The 23,761-nt window shown below is 39.3% G+C and overlaps 2 protein-coding genes across 2 annotated transcripts in view; one reads left to right on the top strand and one right to left on the bottom strand.

Moving 5' to 3' along the window:
* The window catches only part of ssh2b (slingshot protein phosphatase 2b), a 20,503-nt gene extending 13,051 nt beyond the window's left edge, over positions 1 to 7,452 (bottom strand). Inside the window, exons 1-2 of the mRNA XM_079355851.1 lie at positions 7,158 to 7,452; positions 2,701 to 2,744 (exon numbers count right to left, since the gene is read on the bottom strand). Of these exons, the coding sequence (XP_079211977.1) occupies positions 2,701 to 2,744; positions 7,158 to 7,220 (107 nt within the window). The 5' untranslated portion in view covers positions 7,221 to 7,452. The remainder of the gene's footprint in view (positions 1 to 2,700; positions 2,745 to 7,157) is intronic.
* A 5,426-nt stretch (positions 7,453 to 12,878) lies between these two features.
* nsrp1 (nuclear speckle splicing regulatory protein 1) lies at positions 12,879 to 17,875 on the top strand. Its single transcript, XM_079355862.1, has 7 exons — positions 12,879 to 12,984; positions 15,654 to 15,744; positions 15,903 to 15,959; positions 16,076 to 16,204; positions 16,310 to 16,517; positions 16,769 to 16,871; positions 16,975 to 17,875. Exons 1-7 carry the CDS (start codon positions 12,965 to 12,967, stop codon positions 17,756 to 17,758), a joined length of 1,392 nt encoding a protein of 463 aa, XP_079211988.1. The 5' UTR covers positions 12,879 to 12,964; the 3' UTR covers positions 17,759 to 17,875.
* The last annotated feature ends 5,886 nt before the right edge of the window (positions 17,876 to 23,761 follow it).

Genomic DNA, 23,761 nt, shown 5'->3' with positions numbered 1-23,761 from the left:
GATTTCAAACTGAGGGTGACTGTATTGCCACCACCTGACTGCCAATTCATATGACAAGATAAACAACCACAGTGTTATTTTTCTGTTATGTACATCTAATGCTTGTGTAATACTGCACACGTGTAGCAGCAGTGTCCCCCCCTCGACACACACCTCCCAAAATATCATTTTAAAATCTCACTATCTTTTCATCTGTTAGTATGTAGGGCTAGATCATAATCCTGTTCTCAGTCTATGTGTCAGGTAGTCTTACTAGTGGTCCACAGCGAGCCCAACTGTGTCTTACAGCCAAGGCTTAGACACGCACGCAGGCAAGAACACACGCACGCACACACATCAGTGGACTCGTGCTTGTATATTTTACTGACTTATCAGCTATTTTCTGATAATAAACAAAATGTCAGGGCTTCTGGTGAAGCCAGCTGATAGCAAATGAACTGCTTGTGATTATCAGGGCACAGACTTCTTCCTTTTGCTGAGCATCGTTTACAGTCCAACCAACATCATTGGATCCCATAATGTTTGTTGAGGATAATTTTTTCCACACACATTAAATATTTATTAGGGAGTCACAGAGAAATGGAAATAATGGAAAGGTGTAGGTAATAATATTCACATCATATCACTGTTTTCATCTGAATTAAGCCTCTGCTTCTTCTAAAGACTTCAAATATCGTAACCTTTTTCTCTTTGGTTTCATATCCGCAGGTCCTCCATCAATGTTGCTGCTTAGTGAACTCACCATTCTGCTGATGTCACTGGCTTTAATCAGCAGCACTGCAGTAGGCACTGCTTGTGCAGACAGGCACACTGCATCACCGAAGCCTTATTCAGGTCTGAATGAATGTCACTACCTGTGTGAGAGATGAGCTCTGCTGCAGCTCCTTACTTCTATAACAGCAGTTGGAACATTAATTCAGCACTTAAGTGTTCAGGCTAACATGTACCGAACCGTTTCACTTCTTTGCCAACAGTAACCATTTACAGTAGTCTGCAAGTTGAACTAGATGGATTAGAACTTAAAATATATCCTTGATGTTTAATCTACCAACAATTCAATATTCCTACAAATAATATATGTCGATGGTTTATCACATTTACTGAGCGAACATAGGGATTGTGATACGTTAATGCAGACATCACAAACTATATTTGAGTGTTAAATATCTAGTGAGTGTTAAATATCTAGTGATATTAACAGACCATGATCATAGCATAGGAGTCGGTGTTTGAGTTTCAGGTGATCAAGTCTGTTTACATTTCTGAAGGTTTACCTAACTGAGTTGGCGCATTCCTTCCTCCTCCTACTCCATCCAGTGGCAGCACACAGACAAATTCAACCAATAGAAAATTGACCGATCTAAACGTCTTGCCATTCTCTACCGTGCACATGATGGTAAATTACAATACTTCTATGCAGATGCAGAGTTGCAGACTAGTATAAAACCTAGGATAACAGACACAGATCCTAATCTGAATATATATTCAAAGAGGTTTGAGGTTACAGTGGGTTTAGCCCTGACAAGCAACTTTTTATTATATTTATAGATCATTAAGTGCTCCTTCACAACATGCTCCACCATGTCCTTAGAAGTAACAAAGTCATGATGCTGCATATTTGAGTGAAACAAAATACAGTTAAATCAAAGATCATCAGAGCATCCAAGACTTCTGCTGCAAATGTCACATTAAGCCAAACGTTGACTACCATTTGATGAGGAATCATTCAGGACTTTCTGTCAAATAGTTAAAAAAATAAATAAACTGACTGTAAGAGTTGAATTACATTTTACAGTAAATCAAAATGATGGGAGACAATACTCTGTGTTCACACACACACTACGAGAATATAGATTTCACTCCCAGCTGCACAAACACAGAAAGCTCTCTCAGTTGGAAGCCTAAGAGCTCCAATGACCAGACGGACAAACGGGCGCTTAACTTTGGGAGGGGCCAGCAATCCTCTCTGGATCAGCAGAGCAGCTCCCCTGACCCACATACCCAGACCTGACTCACAGGATGCCTACTGCCCTCTAATGGACAGTCAGTGATCCGCTGGTAATAACCTGACATGAGAGGATTTCAGGATGTAATCATCGAAAGGCCAAATACCACGAAGAGAGAGAGAAGTGAGAGTGTTACTGCAATTAAATGTCAATGGTATCATGTGATGGTAGAAAAAATAAACATAGAAGCAGTGGCAGGAAATTGCTGATTATTGGTGGACTAACACTAGTTTGAAATGTGGTTGAATGAAACAGGATAAACCAGACTCCCAACTCCAGTTAAATGCCTAAGGCAACAAGGGACAGCGTAGTATTGTGTCACCACAATAGCACAGCAGCTCTTTGTATCAGGAAGGAAATCCTGGAGGGAGAGACATATTTAATGATAAAGCATCAAGTGCCCCTTTAAGTGAAGTCTATTTTCTCCCCAGTTTGTCCCGGTCAAGGTATGTCGCGTCAGAAGTCAGGGCAGCAAACATAACAGACCCCGTATCCTGGGACACAGTTCATGCTCTGGTTGTCTTTTTAACCATGCGGGCCTGGAACTAGACTTTTAAAACATTACACAGGTTTTTGATGGAAAATTACATCTGAGAAGTAAATGGACTTTTTTTTTTTTTTTTTTTATTCACAGGTCATCAACATGGATCGTTAGACAAAGAAGTGGGTGCACTATTATCTTTCAATGTCTTACCTCCTTGGCTGAGAGCGACGATCATCCTCCCCACTACCGGACTCCTACAGAAATAAATGTGAAAATGACCTTTAAAAATGTGTCAGTGTTATTGAGCTTTATTTTGACATTGACACATCATACTTATTCAGAATTGATCAGAAAAGTGAAAACATCTTAAAATGTATTCTCAAGTTGCAATGATGGAGAAAAACAAATACGTGAATAAACTGTTAGAAAAGAGCTGTTTTAATTCAGCCAACATCAAATCAAAGCCAATCTTAACATCAAAACGATTACATATGGATAGTTCAAACAAACAAAAAGTGAGACAAATGTAAATGAACCCCACTGTGGTAAAAAGAAAAGAAAGCAACTTGTGTATTCCCAATGTCACAAGCAAGCACAAACACACATTCACAAAGACACAATAAATGACAAACAACATCAACACACTATTCAGTACGTCTGAGCCGAGAGCCGCAGTGCAGTGAGTCTATGAACTCAATTTGCACACTCCTCAGGAAAATGACCTCAGTCTGTTTTTTAAGGTGTGGCTGGTCAGACAAAAACATATTCACACACAAAAACAAGCAGGCAGATGAGGACATAGAATAAGCTCTGCTAAATGAGAGGGCCAAAGGATTAGCAGCAGTTTAACACCTGGCTCTGATCTTCAGATGTTGGCTTCTTATCTTGTTTACACTGTCTGTCGCCTTAAGTGGCATTAACAACAAATCACAAACCATTAAGTGCTTCATAATAGGAAGAATTGGATTACAGGTTGACAACAGACAATAAAGAGTACAGCAGAAAAAGAAGAACTTGTACAGGGCTGCCTCGACATGTTTATAACACAGTCAATCATACGGCACTTTTTTTTCCTTTTTTTTTTTACCATGTCGCGCATATTCAGATGCAGTCAATGCAAATTGAGGACAGTGCACATTTAAGTTTTGTTTTTTGTACTTTGTAAGTTTTTAAGAAGTTACATTTTTTTTATGTGAACCGACTACAGTTCAGTATAAAGTCAAAGATAAAGCATGCCCCTCCTCCCTGGCCTGCCTGGCTCTCAGAACTAATAGCACGAGAGGTTTTTAAAACAGATCATGCCGGTTCTTGAAATCCTGATGTAGGCCTGCTTGTATCAGCTTTGATTGATAATGAGATCACAATAACTAAACAGGATTTCTCATTGATTTTACAACATCTGCAGTGCATGGAAATTATTTATTGAACTTTCACACTCTCAATAGCAATCTGATCACTTTGAAAATAAAAGCAATACATCAAATAAATTAAGTGAAAAACAATGTTTTTGAGTTTGTGGTGATGTAGGTGACTCTAGTGGCCGAACTGGAACAAACTCTTTAAAAAAAAAAAAAAAAAAAATCAGACACACATGACAATACCTCTGGACAAAGCAAGCGCAACTTGGAATACAGCCCAGTCATTTTTAAATCTCAATTATCTTGTTTTCATGATTGTGGGAGGACAACAACCTAACTGAAATTGAACCTTGATTCATTTCCCAGCCCTCTGATGTAAACTATGTGAGCCTGGAGGCAATGTTTCCACAAAGAGTTTTGAATTCTGTCTCTATACTTATTTCATTCTTTAGTCGTTCAAATGGCAAAATATAAGCAGCACTTCTTTATGAATTCGTAATTACAACCTTGTTCGCACTTTTGGGGAAAATGTGTATTTTGTGCGACTTCCAAAAATGATAATTGTATTAACTTGGGTTACACATTATTTAGATTACTTATGTAATGAGGATGCACGTTTCAAATACACAGAGCAGCAGAAGGACTAATAGAATATCTTTCTTAAGAATAAAAGCTTGGATTAATCTGTAATAGTAATGTTGTGTGGTTTTCATCATGATGAGAGAGTTTCCGTGGCATGCTGTCCGATGTTGTGACATGTCTAACCTTTGCTTAGATTTGAAAACACATTTTGCATGTATGAAAATGAAAAGCTGGTTTTCCCAAAGCTTATGGAAATGCGCAGCACGACTGAACTGGCTAGGCAGGCACCCACAGAACTGAAGACAAGTCTGTGTTGTGCTGACAGTCACAAGTTACAGCATCTACAATGGAGTCTTCAAGTTAGAACTGGTACAAACTGCTACCCCTGGAGCATAAATAAATGTTTCCAAGTGTGTGCAAGGCGGATTGTGTTCTTATTTTGCCTACAAATACCCTTTTATGAAGCATAAACACTGGACAGGTTCCACATAAAGTTCACGTCAATATGGGGGAGGGGGCAGCTCGCAGGCATCTCATGATAGACTTTACATGAGACTTCACACACATCACATGACAGAAAGACACAGGAAATTAGACCTCTGTGCAATGTGTTATCACTGTATGTGTGTGCGGGTCACAACATGAAAGCATATTTCCACAAGAAAAACAGCGTATCCTTCACCACCCCAGCCTGCCTCACCTTTCCAAATTATACATGTGCATATCTTCCTCTTTTTACAGCTCACACTCCTCACATGATGAAAGACTTCCTGCATGTCTGTAACAGACATGTCACTCAAAGGACGAAAACTGTGCACCTTTGATTCTTGTGATTGCTGGTACTGATGGCTCATTGTTGACGTTTTATAATAATCTTGTTTTATACATTTTAAGTTGTTCTGGATGACGGTCAGAACAACTAACCTAAAATGTTTGTACAATGTTAGATAGTCATCATTATGCCTACATGAAGAACCAGTTCTTTGAGAAAACAAAAGGGTGTGAAAGACAGGGTCTGTCTCAAGGCCACAATCCACTGTTGAAATACTAGTTTGTGACAAGCATACCTGACTGTAGTTTGTGATTTTGGACACACTCTGGAGTAGAAAATAACACACTGTTAAAACACTGTAATGTTGTACTTGCCCCAACTAGCAGGTGAACAGGGTTTCTTTATTGTGGAGTATTTTGGACATAAAGTAATTAGATTTTAAAGTTAGACTGTTTTTTTTTTTTTTTACCAGGCATTCAATTCAATTGTTAAGGAAAACTGTCAATGTAATCTAGTTGTTTCATCGAAAACTTTATCACAATCATACGCTGTAAATAAACATGGACGAAGCCTGAGTGACTGCACCTATCGGTTGCCAAATTGGAAATGCTGACTGTCAAACTTTCAGTCATCCTAAGCTAGCAACAGGAAACGAGCTGGATCTGAGACAGGCCTTTAGTCTCCTGAGAAACCGCTGCAAAACCGTTGCTTGCAGTCAGATCGGTCACACCAAATTATGCATAACTCATATCAACATTTTAAAAAGTTGTCAACCCCTGTACAGAGTGTGGAGATATACATTAAGCCATTCACACCTTTATAGATAGTTTCTATGTATCTGGCTGGAAACTTGTTATTTCTGCTGTTTGACTAAATGATCCTTCACTGGAAAGTAGTATCAGCATGTAAGACACAGGAAGTGCGTCACGTTGTGTGAAACCGTGTAATATTTCCTCCTCATAATGTAGACCTATTGAATTTCCTGCTTTAGAAGAACCAAAACTGGCAGAGCACACGGCGAAACTACAATCACCTGCTCCTCTACTTTGCATGTACACTCTTCTCCACACACACACACACACGCACGCACACACACACACACGCGCGCACACACACACACACACACACACACACACACACACACACGCGCGCGCGCGCGCGCGCGCGCACACACACACACACACACACACACACACACACACACACACACACACACACACACACACACACACACACACACACACACACACACACACACACACACACACACACAGGAAGAGAGAGGCAGACAGAGTAACATGCAGACAGGTCCGAGTTTAGGGAGGAGACTGCGAGGACAAAGACGGAGACACACGTCCATAATCTTGTTTACATACAACAATAATAATGCTAAAGGAAATCGGCTTCATGCGTGTCACACGGCGATTATTACAAGCGGAAGTGTAAACTTGCTGGACTAGAATTCCAAACAAGCAATTTCAACTAGCTTTCAGATTTATAAACTGTCAAAAAGAAAAAGCAGGAAAATAACAATTTTCACTGAAAACTGATCTCGCAAATAACCTACTTAGCAGTAGTTGCTCAGAGCCAATTGAACCTTTGAACAGGAAGAATTGTGCATAGAGGAACCATGTTGACACTGAAATATAATTTTTTTTTTAAAAACCGGTAACAAGACCTCTCTGTGCTATCACTATGCAAACAATATTGTCTTTCCTCTCAGCTGCAACATTACATACACAAACAGGTTAAGTAGAACTGATATATTAATTGAAAATGATGAGCGGCTATATTTCGCGCATGCGCAGGAGTACAAAGGCAAGGCACTTTATGACTGTCAGTAGTCGAGAAAAAGACGCAAAAAATAAGCCCCAAATCCCCTTCGATCTCTGAAAGATTTGGGATTCGTGGTGATGGGACGGCAGTGTAGGAGGGTTCAAAAAGACGGCTCTTACCGAAACGCAGGGGCTGGAGCTGGTACTGGGGGTCGGTGAACGCTGCACGGTAACCAGCGCCATTCAGCGACCGGGAAGCGGACACCTGAGAGGAAGCGACACCGGAGAGACGAACATTATTGTTTAGAGGCTTTGAAACCCCCTTTAAGCCAAGGAATTTAGTTTTCTTTCGCACTCGCTCTCCCTTTCTCTCTGGTCGTGGACATTTGACTACTCCCCGGCTATTTCCTCTGTCAGTATCCACTGCGCATGCGCAACTACCCGAGCTTGTCAATCCCGATTAACCGTCTGTGTGCTGGACGTAAACAAAGCAGTCGTTAATAGAAAGTGCCGTCGTAAATTAATGGGCCTAAACCTGAGACAACGTAGCACATGTAGCGGAGAATAATATAAAAACAATCTACAAAGGGACAGACATGAATGGTATATATATTTTTATTTTAAATATTATTAATCCCTAAAGGGGAAATTGTGTTTGGCACTCTGTTATTTTTAAGACATGCTTCTCACACACACAGGCCTGAATCACACACACTCACAAGCAGGACCTGGGGACAGGCATTGATTGTCAGACTTGTCAGACTGGCCTCCTGAGCTGGCAACAAGGTGGGGTTCAATGCCTTGCTCAAGGGCACCTCGGCAGTGCTCGAGAAGTTATCTGGCACCTTTCCAGCTATTTTGGTCCACATCAGGACTTGAAATAGCAACCTTCCGGTTCATGACCCATGTCCCTATGGACTGACCCCCCAAAGGCCAAAGTAATTTGAGTCTAAGCCCCACTATACTGTTAAAGGCCATAAGTATTTTATTCTGATATACGGCTTTTAGTCTAGAGTCTACAGTCTAGTCATCCTTATCATTTAAAAAAAAGCCAATGTCTACTTTCTCATGACAGCCTAAAGTTGTGTAGCCAAAGGTAATTATTTTCTACTGCCTATATGTGGCATTTTCAAATACTATGCGGCCATTGCCTGTTATTATTTGACAAGTTGAAAATATTATAAACGGTCTGCATGATTTTGAAAATTGCCTAAAGGTTAAAGAAATTTTACATTCATGAAGACTGAATAAAACCATAATCTTTAAAGATTAATAGTAAAAACCTTGTGAATTAACAACGGGTAGACAAGTATAATAATACAATTATACAACGCATGAGCAGGACGGGTAAAACAATTGATGAACATCATGTACAGGTATAATTACTGTCAGACAACCCTAAAGTATTATAATGGAGTTACTCAACACTTCAGAAATACAGACAGGAGTAGAGGTGTAAGGATGCAATAAGACAACACATCCAATTGTAACTAAAGAGTAGATTATAAAAACAGGTATATTGGCACATAAAAACAGTCAGCAGCACAACAGAACTGCAGGTAGATTACACTGTCAGATGACACATTCAGACAAGAGGTATGATGAAAGGTATACATACTCAGTCAACCTATAAATCAGAGCGACATCTATAATGGAACTGTCGGACAATGCAACAGGATGACAAAGTACGACAGCAAATCAGGGCGAACTATATCAACCCAGAATGACAACACATCGGACAACATGTATAGTAACACAGTCAGAGATCACATAAAGACGACAATTACATTTATAGAAAAAGTCAGTCGACTAACGGACTGAAAGGTATAACAACAGGTAAAACAACACAAGAAGGTCAAACATCAGTATGACAGATATACAGTAGCTACACAGTCTGACAACACATCAGGCCAGTATAATAATTTTACACAATGTCTGCAGGTGAAAGATTTAATGAAACATGCATATAAACACAATCAGATAAAAGACATGTATAATGACAGTGAGATGACACAGGAAGACAACAGTTACAGTTAACAGTTATGGACCCCTACCTATACGTTATTCATCAGGAGGAATACGTTATTTCTTTCTAGCCTGAACCTGAACTGCTACATGGTCATTTTCCCTACCTGGAGGTACAGATAGCGGATAGTAGTAAGCGTTGCCTGTCACAAACTACACACCCAATGCAAGGTGTATATCAGCAGCGCATGTTTCATAGCCCAGATGCCAATGCATGCAGTGTTGCACAGATTCTCTATCATTGTTTAAAGTTAACAATCAATGGTGTCTCTTTCTTATCTGGCCTCATAAATAATAACTGACTGAGTTGCCAAAAAAATACAAATTAGGGTAGGGTGCCTAAAGCCAGGCTAAAACAATATATGATGAATACAATGTTTGACAAAATAGATAGTTTCTCAAGCTCCGCATCTATTTGTCCATATAGTGTATTTCACCACCGCTATATCCATCCATTCATCAGGCAATTTCAGCTGTTCTGTTTGTACCAGAGGGATTAACAGTCAGGCCAGAGATGAGATGGATTGGAGATTACGGCAGAGATAATGGTGTTTGGATTTAGAGTCACTCAGAAGAAGCAGGGGGAATTCAAAGCTGCAGCTTTAATCACAGGTGAGCCATGTGCTCTCTGATCTTATTTAAGAGAATTATATAGCATTAAACAGAGCAGATGACTGCACTGGGAAAAAAAGTGACATAAGTAAATTAAATGGTAGCAGACAGCATTGAATCAATTGCCCCTTTTACTGCAGATGACCTTTTAAAGTAGAACATCGTGTTGCCCATTTTATAATTGTGGCCTCCTCAAAAAGCAGACATTCAACTCGAGCAGGAGAAACTATTTTTTTGGATTAAATAAGGAATGTTTGGTCTCTGGCTGAGCATTGATTAATTGTGATACTTTTATCAGGGGTACATCTGAGTTACTCTTTGGAGCAACATCGCCATCTAGTGGTTAATTGAACCAACTGGGTTAAGCACTTATATCAGGGGATATGCTTTATACGCCACAGTATTTAGTTTACAAATCATGTATACAGTCACTGAAAATAACATGCTGATCTAAAAGTCGCCAAACTTAGTTTTGGATCTTTACTTACTAATGATCAACTACTTTCTTTATTGACAATGAGTATTTGGAAAATAAAGTGTTTAAAAGACTATACTGAAACACTTTAACTATAGAATATTATTTATAATCACCAGTATGGATTCTGTAGAAATCATTGACTGTATATAGAATTTACTTTACTTCAAAATTTACTGACAGAATACAGCTTTGGATGATATGCAATTGGTATATCAATTCAATACAAAAAACTATTTGCCCCCGAGGGGCAATTCAAATGCAAAAAAGCAGTAAATGAACGACAGCAGCTATACTAAAAATTTAACCAAAGAGAAAGTGTCATCCAAAGAATGAAGTGTCCAGATGTAAGTACAAAGTTAAAATACAAAATTACAAAGTTAGTTACAAAAGGAGGTGTGCAAGTGGTTTAAGGTACATGTTTTTTGGTATTCAGATTGATCACAAACTCACCTTGAAAGAAGTTTGCTTATGTCTGCAAAGGTCACCAAATCTTTTGGGATTTCAAGAAAAATTTGTGATTTTGTAAACGCAAGATTTAAAAACGGTAAGGTGGGGGGGTTTCCATTTGTGTTGAATGAATGAGGAGAACATTGTCAAAATAGACTTGTGGATTTTTAGATTTATTTAGCCATGGTCAAATAACTACATCACAGAAAACTGCTCAAACATGCTTGATCAAGACGTCACAATGATTGACAACATGCTTGATGACCAGAACCTTGCAGTTACTGGCATGCTGGACCAGGACTCTGCAGTCACTGGCCTCATGCTGACCAGGATCTCACGATCACTGGCAAAGTATTCTTCTTAACAGCCCACAAATACTTGACTGTATATAAGGCATGAAGAACACATCTCCTTGACTCAAATGTCAAACATCTATGTTAAGTAAAATCTCTCAGACAACAGACAGTTGGCGCTGGATGAAATATAACTGCTGGTGTAATGAGATCTCTTACACATATATTACAGCTTCACAAACTTATAAGAATTACTCTCACATGGTCAACACAATTAAAAGATACATCCACAAATTTATCAAGATGAAGCAATCCATAAAAATACGTACTTTCAAAAACATGTACAGTTTTAGTTACCCATATTTATCTTACTGTAATATTTGGGAAGTTGACTGAATTGTAAACTTCTCCATCAGATACTAAAGCTTGTTAGATTAGCTTCTCTTTTTAAAATGTGATGCACTCAGTGCACCCCCCTTTTTCTCAAACTGCAGTTGACTATATTTGAAATTAACATTTACCTTTATCTTTAGAGTGGCATATCAAAACTCTGAGCTACACATGCTTTTGTCATGCGTTTAGCAATTATTTCCAATAGACAAGCCAAAAGTCTTTATCTTCCATTCTATAAAACCTCCCATTGTCAAGTCTCAATGAGTACCCTATCATCTTATTAAATAAATCCTTCTTTGTCATTGATAGTGTAGAACAAACACTTAGAAACTCATTCATGACATAAAGGGAAAAAAAAACATTAGCCCACACCTTCTATAGGAAATTGTCAATTTATTGCATTTAAACTTGCTTTTATCGCTTGTTCAAATTGAATACCTGTGCTCAATATACGAGGTCTGATTTACATTTTTATCACACAATACATAATTGGGCAGTCAGTCTTTCCTCATCAAGCAGCACATACTAGAATACTTGTTCTGAATTGTTCTTTAAGAAAAAGGGCTGTCACCATGGGCATTGGGTCAGGATACCTTTTCCAAGAATAAGACATGATATCAGTTCAAATGGTTTATTTAATCCAATTTGGAAGGAACAAGAGTAACAGAATGTAACACATGAGATGTCTGAACAGCTGTGCTAAAAGACAAACTAAAACCACATTACAACAATAAAAAGTCAACTTAGATTTACCTTCTAGAGGAAATAATGATAAATGGAGTACTTAAAATAAATAAAAGTAGACTAGATAACTAAAAAACAGTAGCGAACCATATTACCCGTGCTGCCGCCCCGTGTGGATATCCCAATGTGAGTGCAAGGAGTGCTTTCTTAAATGGGTAGTTAACAGGTGAATTCAATCCAACTGATCAGTGACACAGTGCAAACCTTACCAAATCAAGGGGAGAGAAACCAGGAAATGTCCACACAGGAGGTGCAGTAGGAAAAGGGAGGAAGTGAAAGGAAACAATGGTCATCTTTACTACAATACTATACCAACAGAACTAAGGAATATCTCATCTCTGAAATCCTTTTCCAAATCTATAAAACAATAATTATTAAAATATAGGACCTGCTGCCATAATTTGGATTAATGTTCTGTCTTTACATGTAGTCTCTGTGTGCTAATGCTCCTTGTCTTTGCATGGTGCTTTGTCAATGCTATATATTACACTTTTTATCTGATGTCTGTGTGCTGTGTAAATCAATTGCTTCCATGTGTATGTGTTATGTTTTAACTAATATGTGTGTTCTTTTATTCTTTCAACTTGTGTGCTTCTCTGTCTATGGTTGTGTACTGTTTGCTTTTTATAATGTTTTCTTAAATATCATCAACCTGCCAGGGAATGCAGATGAAAATCAGCCAGCAGGGCTAAATCTGGCACATTTGACTGTTGCTCTTGTTTAATTAATATGCGTTTTCCTTTTAAGTAAAGAAATCACAAATTAATAAGCATTGTGCTGGTTTAGTTCGCACATTCGTAACAGAATAATTAACTCCATTTATGAAGTTGATTTACATTTAATCAATATGATTAGCATAAGTCTTGTCTAGAATACTAATATACATGATAGCTGAAATGTATCCAATGATCCATACTCAGCCTCTCTTCGTATACGACTTCAGTAAAATACAGTGTCGAATCTGCGAGGCATTTCCTTACATTTAGTCAAGCAAGATGGCGGCCCCTACAAAACAGTAAGTAACAAAAATCGTAACGTGATTATTTTTCTGTGTGATAAACAATTAAAAATGGCGCTTGTCTGGTTTGGATTGTGTTTTTTTGCAGCCGTGGTTAAATAGCTTGGTGTTATTTGTAAAATAAATAAATACATATAGATTATGTGTAGCTTCCATTGCTACTATGCTAAGCTAGCTTGTAAATGAGCTAGTTAAGGTTTGCTAAAGAAGCAGTATAATACTTTGAATATTGATTTATTTGTATCCTTATCATCAACGTGTTATTTTGAAACTGAAGAATACAGGTCTATGCAATGTTTGCTTACTTAATTGAAAGCAGCCGGGAAGAATAAAACTAAAGCTTTATGTCATTCAAACCGCAGTTTGTTTGACTGATAGAAAATGTGTTTTTGTTTGTTCGTTTATTTGTTTCATAAAGTACGTGGCCTTCTCTCCCCACATGTTGTAGAAAGTCATCACTAAGCGAAAACCATAAATATTGCTGCTAAAATTCCCTTATTTTTGTTGTTGACTCGAGGCATTTGGGTTTAAGATCAAAAGATGAGTCTGATACAAGTCTTCAGAATGTCAGCCGGTATTTACTGGTATTTACATCTGAATGCGTTGAAGTATAAGAACTTATGATATATCACTGTTACACCACTGCATTTCTAGCAGAGTAAAAGTAAAGAAACAAATCATTTTAAAGTAAATAACGTAATATTTGGTGGCATAACCCTTGCTTGCAATTACTACCTCAAGCCTGCGACCCATCGACATCACCAAACTGTTGCATTCTTCATTTCTTATGCTATTCCAGGCTTTTACCGCAGCTTCTTTCACTTCTTGGTTATTTTGGGGGGTTTCTCCCTTCAGTCTTCTCTTCAGGAGGTGAAATGTATGCGCTATTGGGTTATGGTCAGGTGATTGAATTGGCCAGTCTAAAAGCCTCCACTTTTCCCCCTGTTAAAGTCCTTTGTGCTGTCAGCTTTGTTCTTTGGGTCATTGTCCTGCTCCATGATAAAATTCCTCCCGATTAGTTTGGATGCATTTATCTGTAAATCTGCAGCCAAAATCTTCCTGTGCACTTCGGATTTCATTCTGCTGCTACCATCATCAGTTACATCATTAATAAATATTAATGAGCCTGTTCCAGAAGCGGCCATGCATGCCCAAGCTATGACCACCAGGATGCTTCACAGAGAAGCTTGTATGCTTTGGATCATAAGCAGTTTCTTTCTTTCTCCACACTTTGGCCTTTCTTTTGGCCTTTCCGTTTGGTAGAGATTAATCTTGATCTCATCAGTCGGTAAGATTCTGTTCTACAAGCGGGTTTGTAGCCCCACTCACCCAAACAAGTTTAAGAGCTAAAGAGAGAGTATTTTTTTGAAAGAATCGTATCGTATATGAGTTGAGTGAATTGTTACAACCCTATCAACTACAGTTGTTTTCCTTGGCAGACTTGTTAACTGTCTGTTGCTCAGCACACTAGTAGTTTCTGTCTTTTCCAGGACTTTCCAAACTGTTGTGCTTGCTCTGCCCAGTGTTTGTCCAATGGCTCTGATTAATTTTCCTTTTTTTTCTTAGCTTCAAAATGGCTTGTTTTTCTCCAATAGACAGCTCTCTGGTCTTCATGCTGGTTTATCCTCTTTAACATGAAATTCAGTTTTTATAGGTTTAAACCCAGGCCAAAAGTTAGACTAGCCATGCGGAGCTATTTAATGTTTGAACAATCAACCTTAAAGGCAACATCTGGTTGACAAGAAACAGCTGTCAGTCACATGTTCCAATAGTTTTGCTCATAGGTGGGTTCAAACAAAGGGTGATATATCCTAAGTTCTTTAAGACATCCTTGTTGTTCCAATACTTTTGGAGGGATATATATATATATACATATATACACACACACACAGATGACATGAAGTGCCAATTAGGGCTGCACAATTAACCAAATTAATATTTAAATAAATCCCAGAATATATAATGTTATACTTTTTCTTAAACAATCTAAATTGTGTTGCAGACATGCCCACAGCAAAGCTTATTGTTTTCTAGATGTAAGACAGCCTGTCTTAGTGGTATAGTTCTAGTTATATTTTTAAAGGGATACTTCACCCATTTACATGAAGCTGTGTATCATTAGAAACATGGTAGTAGTGTTGAATGGTCATGAATCCAGCCCATGTGATGCAAAAAGCGTCATATTGCATCATATGAAGAAAACTTCCAGGCAAAGAAAAACATATTTTTCTCGTCTCAGGGCAAAATGTAAATGGGTGAAGTATCCCTTTAATATTACTTTATTGTGATTTTTGTTACAGTGGGGGGAAAAAAGTGAGGAAATGTTGATTTTGATCTAACATAGATTGTCTGTCAGTACCTGTGTGTCCGATCAGACTGCAAGTTGCTTGTTTGCACCCCTCCTTACTTTATTTCCTGCTCTCTAGATCCTTGCTTGTTTCGTATTTACTCTTAGATTTATGTTGTTTCGAACAAAAAAGCGTCTGCTAAATTAATGGTAGAATTTATTTATTGGCTGCCTAAGCTTTGGTGTCAGATGTGAAGTCTGTGGTTTGTCACAATGACCCATTTTTGTTTTGTTGAACTTTAACTTTCTATGTGAAAAGTGTACAGATGCCTCTTTAAAACCCACAGTTTAAGCGGCCTTGCTTTACAATTGTCCAAAGGTATGGGCTGATCTTGCCTCAGAAGAAAGGAGCAGGAAAGACTACAGTCCTTAAAAAAACCTGTGTGTTTGGGGATGATTCAGACGATGAGGTGTGTAAATGTTTGGATATTTCATAAGCTGGAAATGATAAAAGATACATACACATTCAGTAGTCACTGCATTTAATATGTTTTTAGATGATACATCTTAGCAGACCTACTGTATGTCTCAACATTATGTTAATGATTGTTTTGTTTATGATGTTCAGACCTCTGTTGGCGAGAGCCTTCAGAAAGAAGCTGTCAAAAAGAAGATGATGAAGCAGGTGAGTGGAAGTGGTAACAAAACATGTACATAACAAAGTATACTAACGGTTTTACCTTTTTTTTAATAAACAAACTTTTCTCTGGTCCGAAACTGTCTTTCTTCTCCTGTGTAAAGACACGTTTGGAGATGCAGAAGGCCCTGGAAGAGGACAGCACTGTATATGATTATGATGCTGTTTATGATGACATTCAAAACCAGAGACTTGAGAGCCACAAAAAAGTTCTGCAAGGTGCTGATAAAAAGGTAATCTTCCTGACCTTTCTGTAGCTGTATTTGTCACTCTGCGATATCAGAGGCGTTAGTCCAATTCTGTTACATAAAAACTTTGGTTCTGTCTTTTTGTTCAAGCCAAAGTATATCCACCAGTTAATGAAAGCTGTTGAGGACCGAAAGAAAGAACAGGAGCGAAGGGAAGAGAGGAAGATCCAGAAGGAGAGGGAGGCAGAGGGGGAGCAGTTTGCCGATAAAGAGGCTTATGTTACCTCCGCGTACAGGCAGAAACTGGAGGAGCAGAAGGAGGAGCTGGAGCGAGAGAAGAAGGAGGCAGCTATGGAGGGTTAGTCTGATATTTAATGATTACTTTTAGAAGTGATATGCTTTCAAATAAGGTATACATGCCTCTCATATTGGAAACTTCAGTGAGCTATCTGGACATAAACAAAAAGCCAAATGCTAAATCAAAGCAATGAAGAAATGTCTCTATTTTCTGTGGAAAAAAACATCTTTAGCACTCAAAGATTTTGTGGAATTGGAGAGGGTGCTGAAAACAGTAAAGCAATGAGTCTGATTTATCTTTGTTTTGCTTAGCTGCCTTGGACGTGAAGAAACAAAAAGACCTGAGCGGCTTCTATCGGCACCTGCTGAATCAGACTGTAGGGGAGGAGGAAATACCAGATCGCTCAGCAAACAAGTTAGTGAAAGCTTGGCAGCCCTTGATCATCCATAAGAAGTGTATTTTTTTTTTTTCAATGTGAAAAAGCTTTGACTGTATCTTTCTGCTTCTGCTTCCACAGAACTCAAACCTCAAGAGAGACAGAGAGGTCATCACCTGTCCCTTCACAAACGTCCCAGGATAAAACCCCAAGTTCTTGCAGCGACAATGAAGAGGGGCATGGGCAGAAGTCTGAGTTCAGCAAACCTGGTATCGGCTCCGCACATTTGAAACGGCAGTACAGACAGAGGTCGCCTTCATCAGGGAGCGGAGAGGAAAAGGAGAAGGAAAGGGAGAAGGATAGGCACAAGAAGAGCCACAGAGATCATGACAGAGATAGAGGGAGAGACAGAGATAAAGAAAGAGACAGAGACCGAAGGGGAGGAAGGGAAAGGGATGAGAGACATGGAGGACGAAGAGACGACAGAGATAGAAGGAAAGACAGGGACAGAGACAGAGGCAGAGAAGATGACAGACACAGGAGCAAGGTGGTTACATCGAGGGAAGATAGGCATGGGAAGAGGGAGAGGAGCCCAAAAGAAAGAGAGAGGGATAGAAATGGAGAAAGAGAGAAGAAGAGGAATCCAGATGAGGAAAAGAGGGATAAGGATCAGGAAGAGGAGAGAGAGAGGCAAAAGGAAGAAGGGAAGGAGAGGGTGCTGAGGAAGGAAGAGAAAGATCCAGAAAGCAAGGAAGCTGTCACAGGGGAAAAGGAGGATGGACAAGGACAGGAAGGTGAAGAAAAGGCGAATAAATTTGCAAAGCGCAGCACAGATCAAACTGTGAGTACGGCGAGAGAAAGGTACATGGCTCGACAGATGGCTCGCTCAGCCTGCAAGACCTATATAGAGAAGGAGGAGGACTGAGGACTTTATTACCTCCATCTCTAACAATTGTTCAAAAACTTTCTCTAAATATAGATGACAACGTTTAAGTTTGTTTTCCACTTCAAATCGAATTAAAAAATCAAAACCAACATTGAATATTTGTCAACCCTTTTTGTCTTCCCTCACCTTTTAACAAAGCCTTCACTCCACATGCATGGTTAAGTGATTTCATAAAACAGCAACAGTTTATACTAAATATTCTTTAAAGGAATTATAACAGCAATTATTGTGTGTTTTCTTAGCCTTGAAGTAATGCATAATTGCTACACAGAGTAGTGTAGCAAATGCGCAGGGCTTTGGGTTAGGAATTGACTCACATCAAGTACAATAACAATAGAGTGGTTGTATTAAATTGTTGTAGGTTTGGACAGCAAAAGAGAACAGACAGTACTTGTAAATAGAATCAATTCACTGTTGTTATTGTGTTATATGACATTTGGTGAAAAACATTGAACATTTTAAACCTTATTCTGTGATTGCCAAACCCACTCATATGCAGTGGACCAGTACAAACAGCAGAGTGCGCTCCTGGCCTTAAAAAGAGGTTATCTTTTCTGACTGGGAGAGGCGGACTTTTGATTTTTTAATGTGACTTGCTACTATAAGTACTGACAGATGCCTCATAAAGGAATGTACATAGGACATTTTTATTCATTGCCTAATTAGATGTATGAATGTGGGATTTGGATTTGTACTTTTCCTCTGTAGTCAGTGATGAGTTAATAAAATCATCCCTGGTTAAAATTTCTTCTGTTGCGTCCTGTTTACTGTAAAGTTTGGTGTAACATTTCTGGATGACCAGAAATGTGTTGCTGCTTATCTCAGACAGGAGTACAGAAGTCCTTCTGCTTGGCCCTAAAAACCTTTAGAGACACTTTTTCTAAAGATATAACTGTCCTTCGTGTCATCAGACCGGTTTGTGGCACCGTTGGGAATCTAGGAGTTCTATTTGATCAAGATACAGGTCCTTCTAAAAAAAATTAGCATATTGTGATAAAGTTCATTATTTTCTGTAATGTACTGATAAACATTAGACTTTCATATATTTTAGATTTATTACACACAACTGAAGTAGTTCAAGCCTTATATTGTTTTAATATTGATGATTTTGGCAAAAAAGTCAAGAAAAAACAAAAAACCCTATCTCAAAAAATTAGCATATTTCATCCTACAAATAAAAGAAAAGTGTTTTTAATACAAAAAAAGTCAACCTTCAAATAATTATGTTCAGTTATGCACTCAATACTTTTTCGGGAATCCTTTTGCAGAAATGACTGCTTCAATGCGGTGTGGCATGGAGGCAATCAGCCTGTGGCACTGCTGAGGTCTTATGGAGGCCCAGGATGCTTCGATAGCGGCCTTAAGCTCATCCAGAGTGTTGGGTCTTGCGTCTCTCAACTGTCTCTTCACAATATCCCACAGATTCTCTATGGGGTTCAGGTCAGGAGAGTTGGCAGGCCAATTGAGCACAGTAACACCATGGTCAGTAAACCATTTAACAGTGGTTTTGGCACTGTGAGCAGGTGCCAGGTCATGCTGAAAAATGAAATCTTCATCTCCATGAAGCTTTTCAGCAGATGGAAGCATGAAATGCTCCAAAATCTCCTGATAGCTAGCTGCATTGACCCTGCCCTTGATAAAACACAGTGGACCAACACCAGCAGCTGACATGGCACCCCAGACCATCACTGACTGTGGGTACTTGACACTGGACTTCAGGCATTTTGGCATTTCCTTCTCCCCAGTCTTCCTCCAGACTCTGGCACCTTGATTTCCGAATGACGTGCAAAATTTGCTTTCATCCGAAAAAAGTACTTTGGATCACTGAGCAACAGTCCAGTGCTGCTTCTCTGTAGCCCAGGTCAGGCGCTTCTGCCGCTGTTTCTGGTTCAAAAGTGGCTTGACCTGGGGAATGCGGCACCTGTAGCCCATTTCCTGCACACGCCTGTGCACGGTGGCTCTGGATGTTTCTACTCCAGACTCAGTCCACTGCTTCCGCAGGTCCCCCAAGGTCTGGAATCGGCCCTTCTCCACAATCTTCCTCAGGGTCCGGTCACCTCTTCTCGTCGTGCAGCGTTTTCTGCCACACTTTTTCCTTCCCACAGACTTCCCACTGAGGTGCCTTGATACGGCACGCTGGGAACAACCTATTTGTTCAGAAATTTCTTTCTGTGTCTTACCCTCTTGCTTGAGGGTGTCAATGATGGCCTTCTGGACAGCAGTCAGGTCGGCAGTCTTACCCATGATTGCGGTTTTGAGTAATGAACCAGGCTGGGAGTTTTTAAAAGCCTCAGGAATGTTTTGCAGGTGTTTCGAGTTAATTCGTTGATTCAGATGATTAGGTTAATAGCTCGTTTAGAGAACCTTTTCATGATATGCTAATTTTTTGAGATAGGAATTTTGGGTTTTCATGAGCTGTATGCCAAAATCATCAGTATTAAAACAATAAGATACCTGAAATATTTCAGTTGGTGTGCAATGAATCTAAAATATTTGAATGTTTAATTTTATGGTCTGGGCAGGCCATCCTCAGGGGGAGGGGGGGGGGTTGTTTGGGCAGGCCATCCTCACCAACAGTCCCAAGGAACCTAAGAGAGCTCAAGGAACCTAAGAGAGCTCAAAAGGAGAGGTTAGAATACAAAGATAGTGACAAGCTACTGCTTGTCACTATAGACATATCTTATTACTATAAGATAAGAAAGCTGGGAGAGAAAGAGAGAGATAAGAGATACTGGTGCCAGTTCCCCCGGTAGTCTAGGCCTATAGCAGCATAACTATGAGCTGGTCCTAAGCCAGCCCTAACTATAAGATTTATCAAAAAGAAAAGTTTTAAGTCTATTCTTAAAAGTATCTAGTGTGTCTGCCTCCCGGACCCCGACTGGTAGATGATTCCAAAGGAGCGGTGCCTGATAACTAAAGGCTCTACCTCCCATAGTACTTTTAGAGACTATAGGCACCACAAGCAGGCCTGCATTCTGGGAACGTAATGTTCTTGTCGGATAGTACGGTACAATTAACTCTTTAAGATATGATGGTGCCTGACCGTTTAGAGCTTTGTAGGTGAGCAGAAGGATTTTAAATTCTATTCTAGATTTTATAGGGAGCCAATGGAGAGAAGCCAATACAGGAGTAATGTGGTCCCTTTTCCTAGTTCTAGTAAGAACACGAGCTGCAGCGTTTTGGACGAGTTGGAGAGTCTTTAGAGATTTACCATAGCACCCTGCTAAAATAGAATTACAGTAATCCAACCTGGAGGCAACAAATGCATGAACTAATTTTTCAGCATCATTTTGTGACAGGATCTGCCTGATCTTAGAGATATTACGAAGGTGAAAATAAGCTGTCCTTGAAATTTGTTTAATGTAGGAATCAAAGGACATATCCTGATCAAATAGAACTCCTAGGTTCCTAACAGTGGTACTAGAGGCTACACTAATACCACTAAGGGCCGTCATATCGGCAGAGAAAGTCTCTCTAAGGTTCTTAGGTCCAATCACTATAACTTCAGTCTTGTCTGAGTTGAGCAGTAGGAAGTTTCTGGTCATCCAGGTCCTGATGTCCTTGACGCAGGCTTCTAGTTTACGAAGCTGGTTGGTGTCTTCTGGCTTCATTGCTATGTAGAGCTGAGTATCGTCTGCATAGCAATGAAAGTTCATGGAGTGTTTTCTCATAATACTACCTAGAGGAAGCATATATAATGTAAATAAAATCGGACCAAGCACTGATCCTTGAGGCACTCCATGGCTAACTTTGGTGTACAAAGAGGACTCATCATGAACATGCACAAACTGAGATCTATCTGATAAATAGGATCTAAACCAACTTAAAGCAGTCCCTGTAACTCCAAGCAATTGTTCTAGTCTCTGTAACAGAATCTGATGGTCAATTGTATCAAAAGCAGCACTAAGATCTAACAGGACAAGCACAGATAGAAGTCCTCTGTCTGAGGCTAACAGAAGATCATTTGTTACTCTAACAAGTGCAGTCTCAGTGCTATGGTAAGCTCTAAATCCCGACTGGAACTCCTCAAACAAGCTGTTGTTGTGGAGAAAATCACACAACTGATTAGCTACCACTTTCTCTAAGATCTTGGAGATAAAAGGAAGGTTAGATATAGGTCTATAGTTAGCTAGAGTTCCTGAATCAAGAGTAGGCTTTTTAAGGAGCGGTTTAATTACAGCTACTTTAAATGACTGGGGTACATAACCTGCTGCTAAAGATATATTGATCATATTGTGGCGAGCTGCGTGGAATAATGACTCAAAGACGAGTTTTCAGTCTGAGTCAATACACTCTGCCCCAAGCAGGTGCTTTTATTTAGACAGAACATGAACAACAATAACACACTTCACTGCCAACAGTAGGACGTGATTCACATCAATACCCCAAACACTCATGGTTTTCCCCAAAGTCCTGAACACCCGTAATGCTTTGCAGCATCCAGCCCCTGCGATTGGCTGATCGCTACAATATCTAGTATGGAGCTGCTAACTAGAGGAAAGACTTCCTTAAACAACTTGGTTGGGATTGGATCTAAAAGACAAGTTGACGGTTTAGACGCAGAAATAATCGAATTTAGTTCTGCGAGGTTAATTGGAAAAAAACAATCGAGGTTAGTATCAGAATTTGGAGCCGTTTCTGCCGAATCGAAAATATAGGAGGAATCTGCACTAAGTAAAGGTAGTAAGTTGCTAATTTTGTCTCTAATGTTTAGAATTTTATCATTAAAAAAGCTCATGAAATCATTACTGTTAAGGGCTAAAGGAATAGATGGCTCAAATGAACTATGACTCTCTGTCAGCCTGGCTACAGTGCTGAAGAGGTATCTAGGATTGTTTTTATTTTCTTCGATAAGAGACGAGTAATAGGCAGTGCGGGCCTGCCGTAGAGCTTTCATATATCTATTATGACTATCTTGCCAAATTAAACGAGATTCTATCGTTTTGGTGGAGCGCCAAATTCTTTCACATTTACGTGACGTTAGTTTTAGAGTTCGGGTTTCTAAGTTGTACCATGGAGCTGATCTCTGTCGTTTGATTGGCTTCTGTTTTAGGGGGGCGATTGAATCCAGAGTAACTCTAAGTGAATCCACCGCACTATCTACAAACTGATCTAGCTGAGAGGGACTAAAGTGATTATAGGAGTTTTCAACTGGGTTAGGGGATGGAACTGAAACAAAGGCAGCTGAAATAGCTTCCTTAAATTTAGCTACAGCATTATCATTTAAATTTCTAGAGAGCACTTTTTTATTAAGAGGAGTTAAGGTTGGTAAAAAGAAATCAAAAGTTATTAGGAAATGGTCTGATATCAGAGAATTTTCCAGAAAAACCGACAGACTGTTAATTTCAATACCATAAGCTAAAACAAGATCCAGGGTGTGGTTAAATCGATGAGTAGGTTTGTTTACACCCTGGGTGAAGCCAATAGAGTCCAATAGAGACTTGAAAGCCATGCTAAGACTGTCATTAACAACATCCACATGGACATTGAAATCACCTACAACAATTATTCTATCACTGCTAAGAACTATGTGTGATAGAAATTCTGCAAATTCAGATAGAAATTCTGAATATGGGCCAGGAGGGCGGTAAACTATAACAACTAGAACTGGCTGAAAAGTTCTAGAGACTGGATGTGAAAGACTGAGTGCAAGACTTTCAAAAGAGGTATAAATCAGCTTTGGTCGAGGATTGATTATAAGACCAGAATTAAAAATAGCTGCTACTCCACCACCTCGACCAGTGTCTCGAGCTATATGAGCATTCAAATGACTGGGAGGGGTGGAGGCCAGGCATGATGGATTCATGCCTGGCCTCTGTAGATAATGTAGCAATAAATAAAGTATTTTAACTGCTATTTGCAAAGTGTCTTCAGAAACCATTTGTTATCAATTAGCGCTATATGTACAAATTAAATGATTAAACTGTGTGCAAGAAACAACATTACAGCTCATAGTTCAGATTGTAAACGTTTATTTTACTT

This window comes from Symphodus melops (assembly GCF_947650265.1).
Source record: "Symphodus melops genome assembly, chromosome: 11".
NCBI lineage: Eukaryota > Metazoa > Chordata > Actinopteri > Labriformes > Labridae > Symphodus > Symphodus melops.
This window is presented reverse-complemented; position numbering and strand designations above follow the sequence as displayed.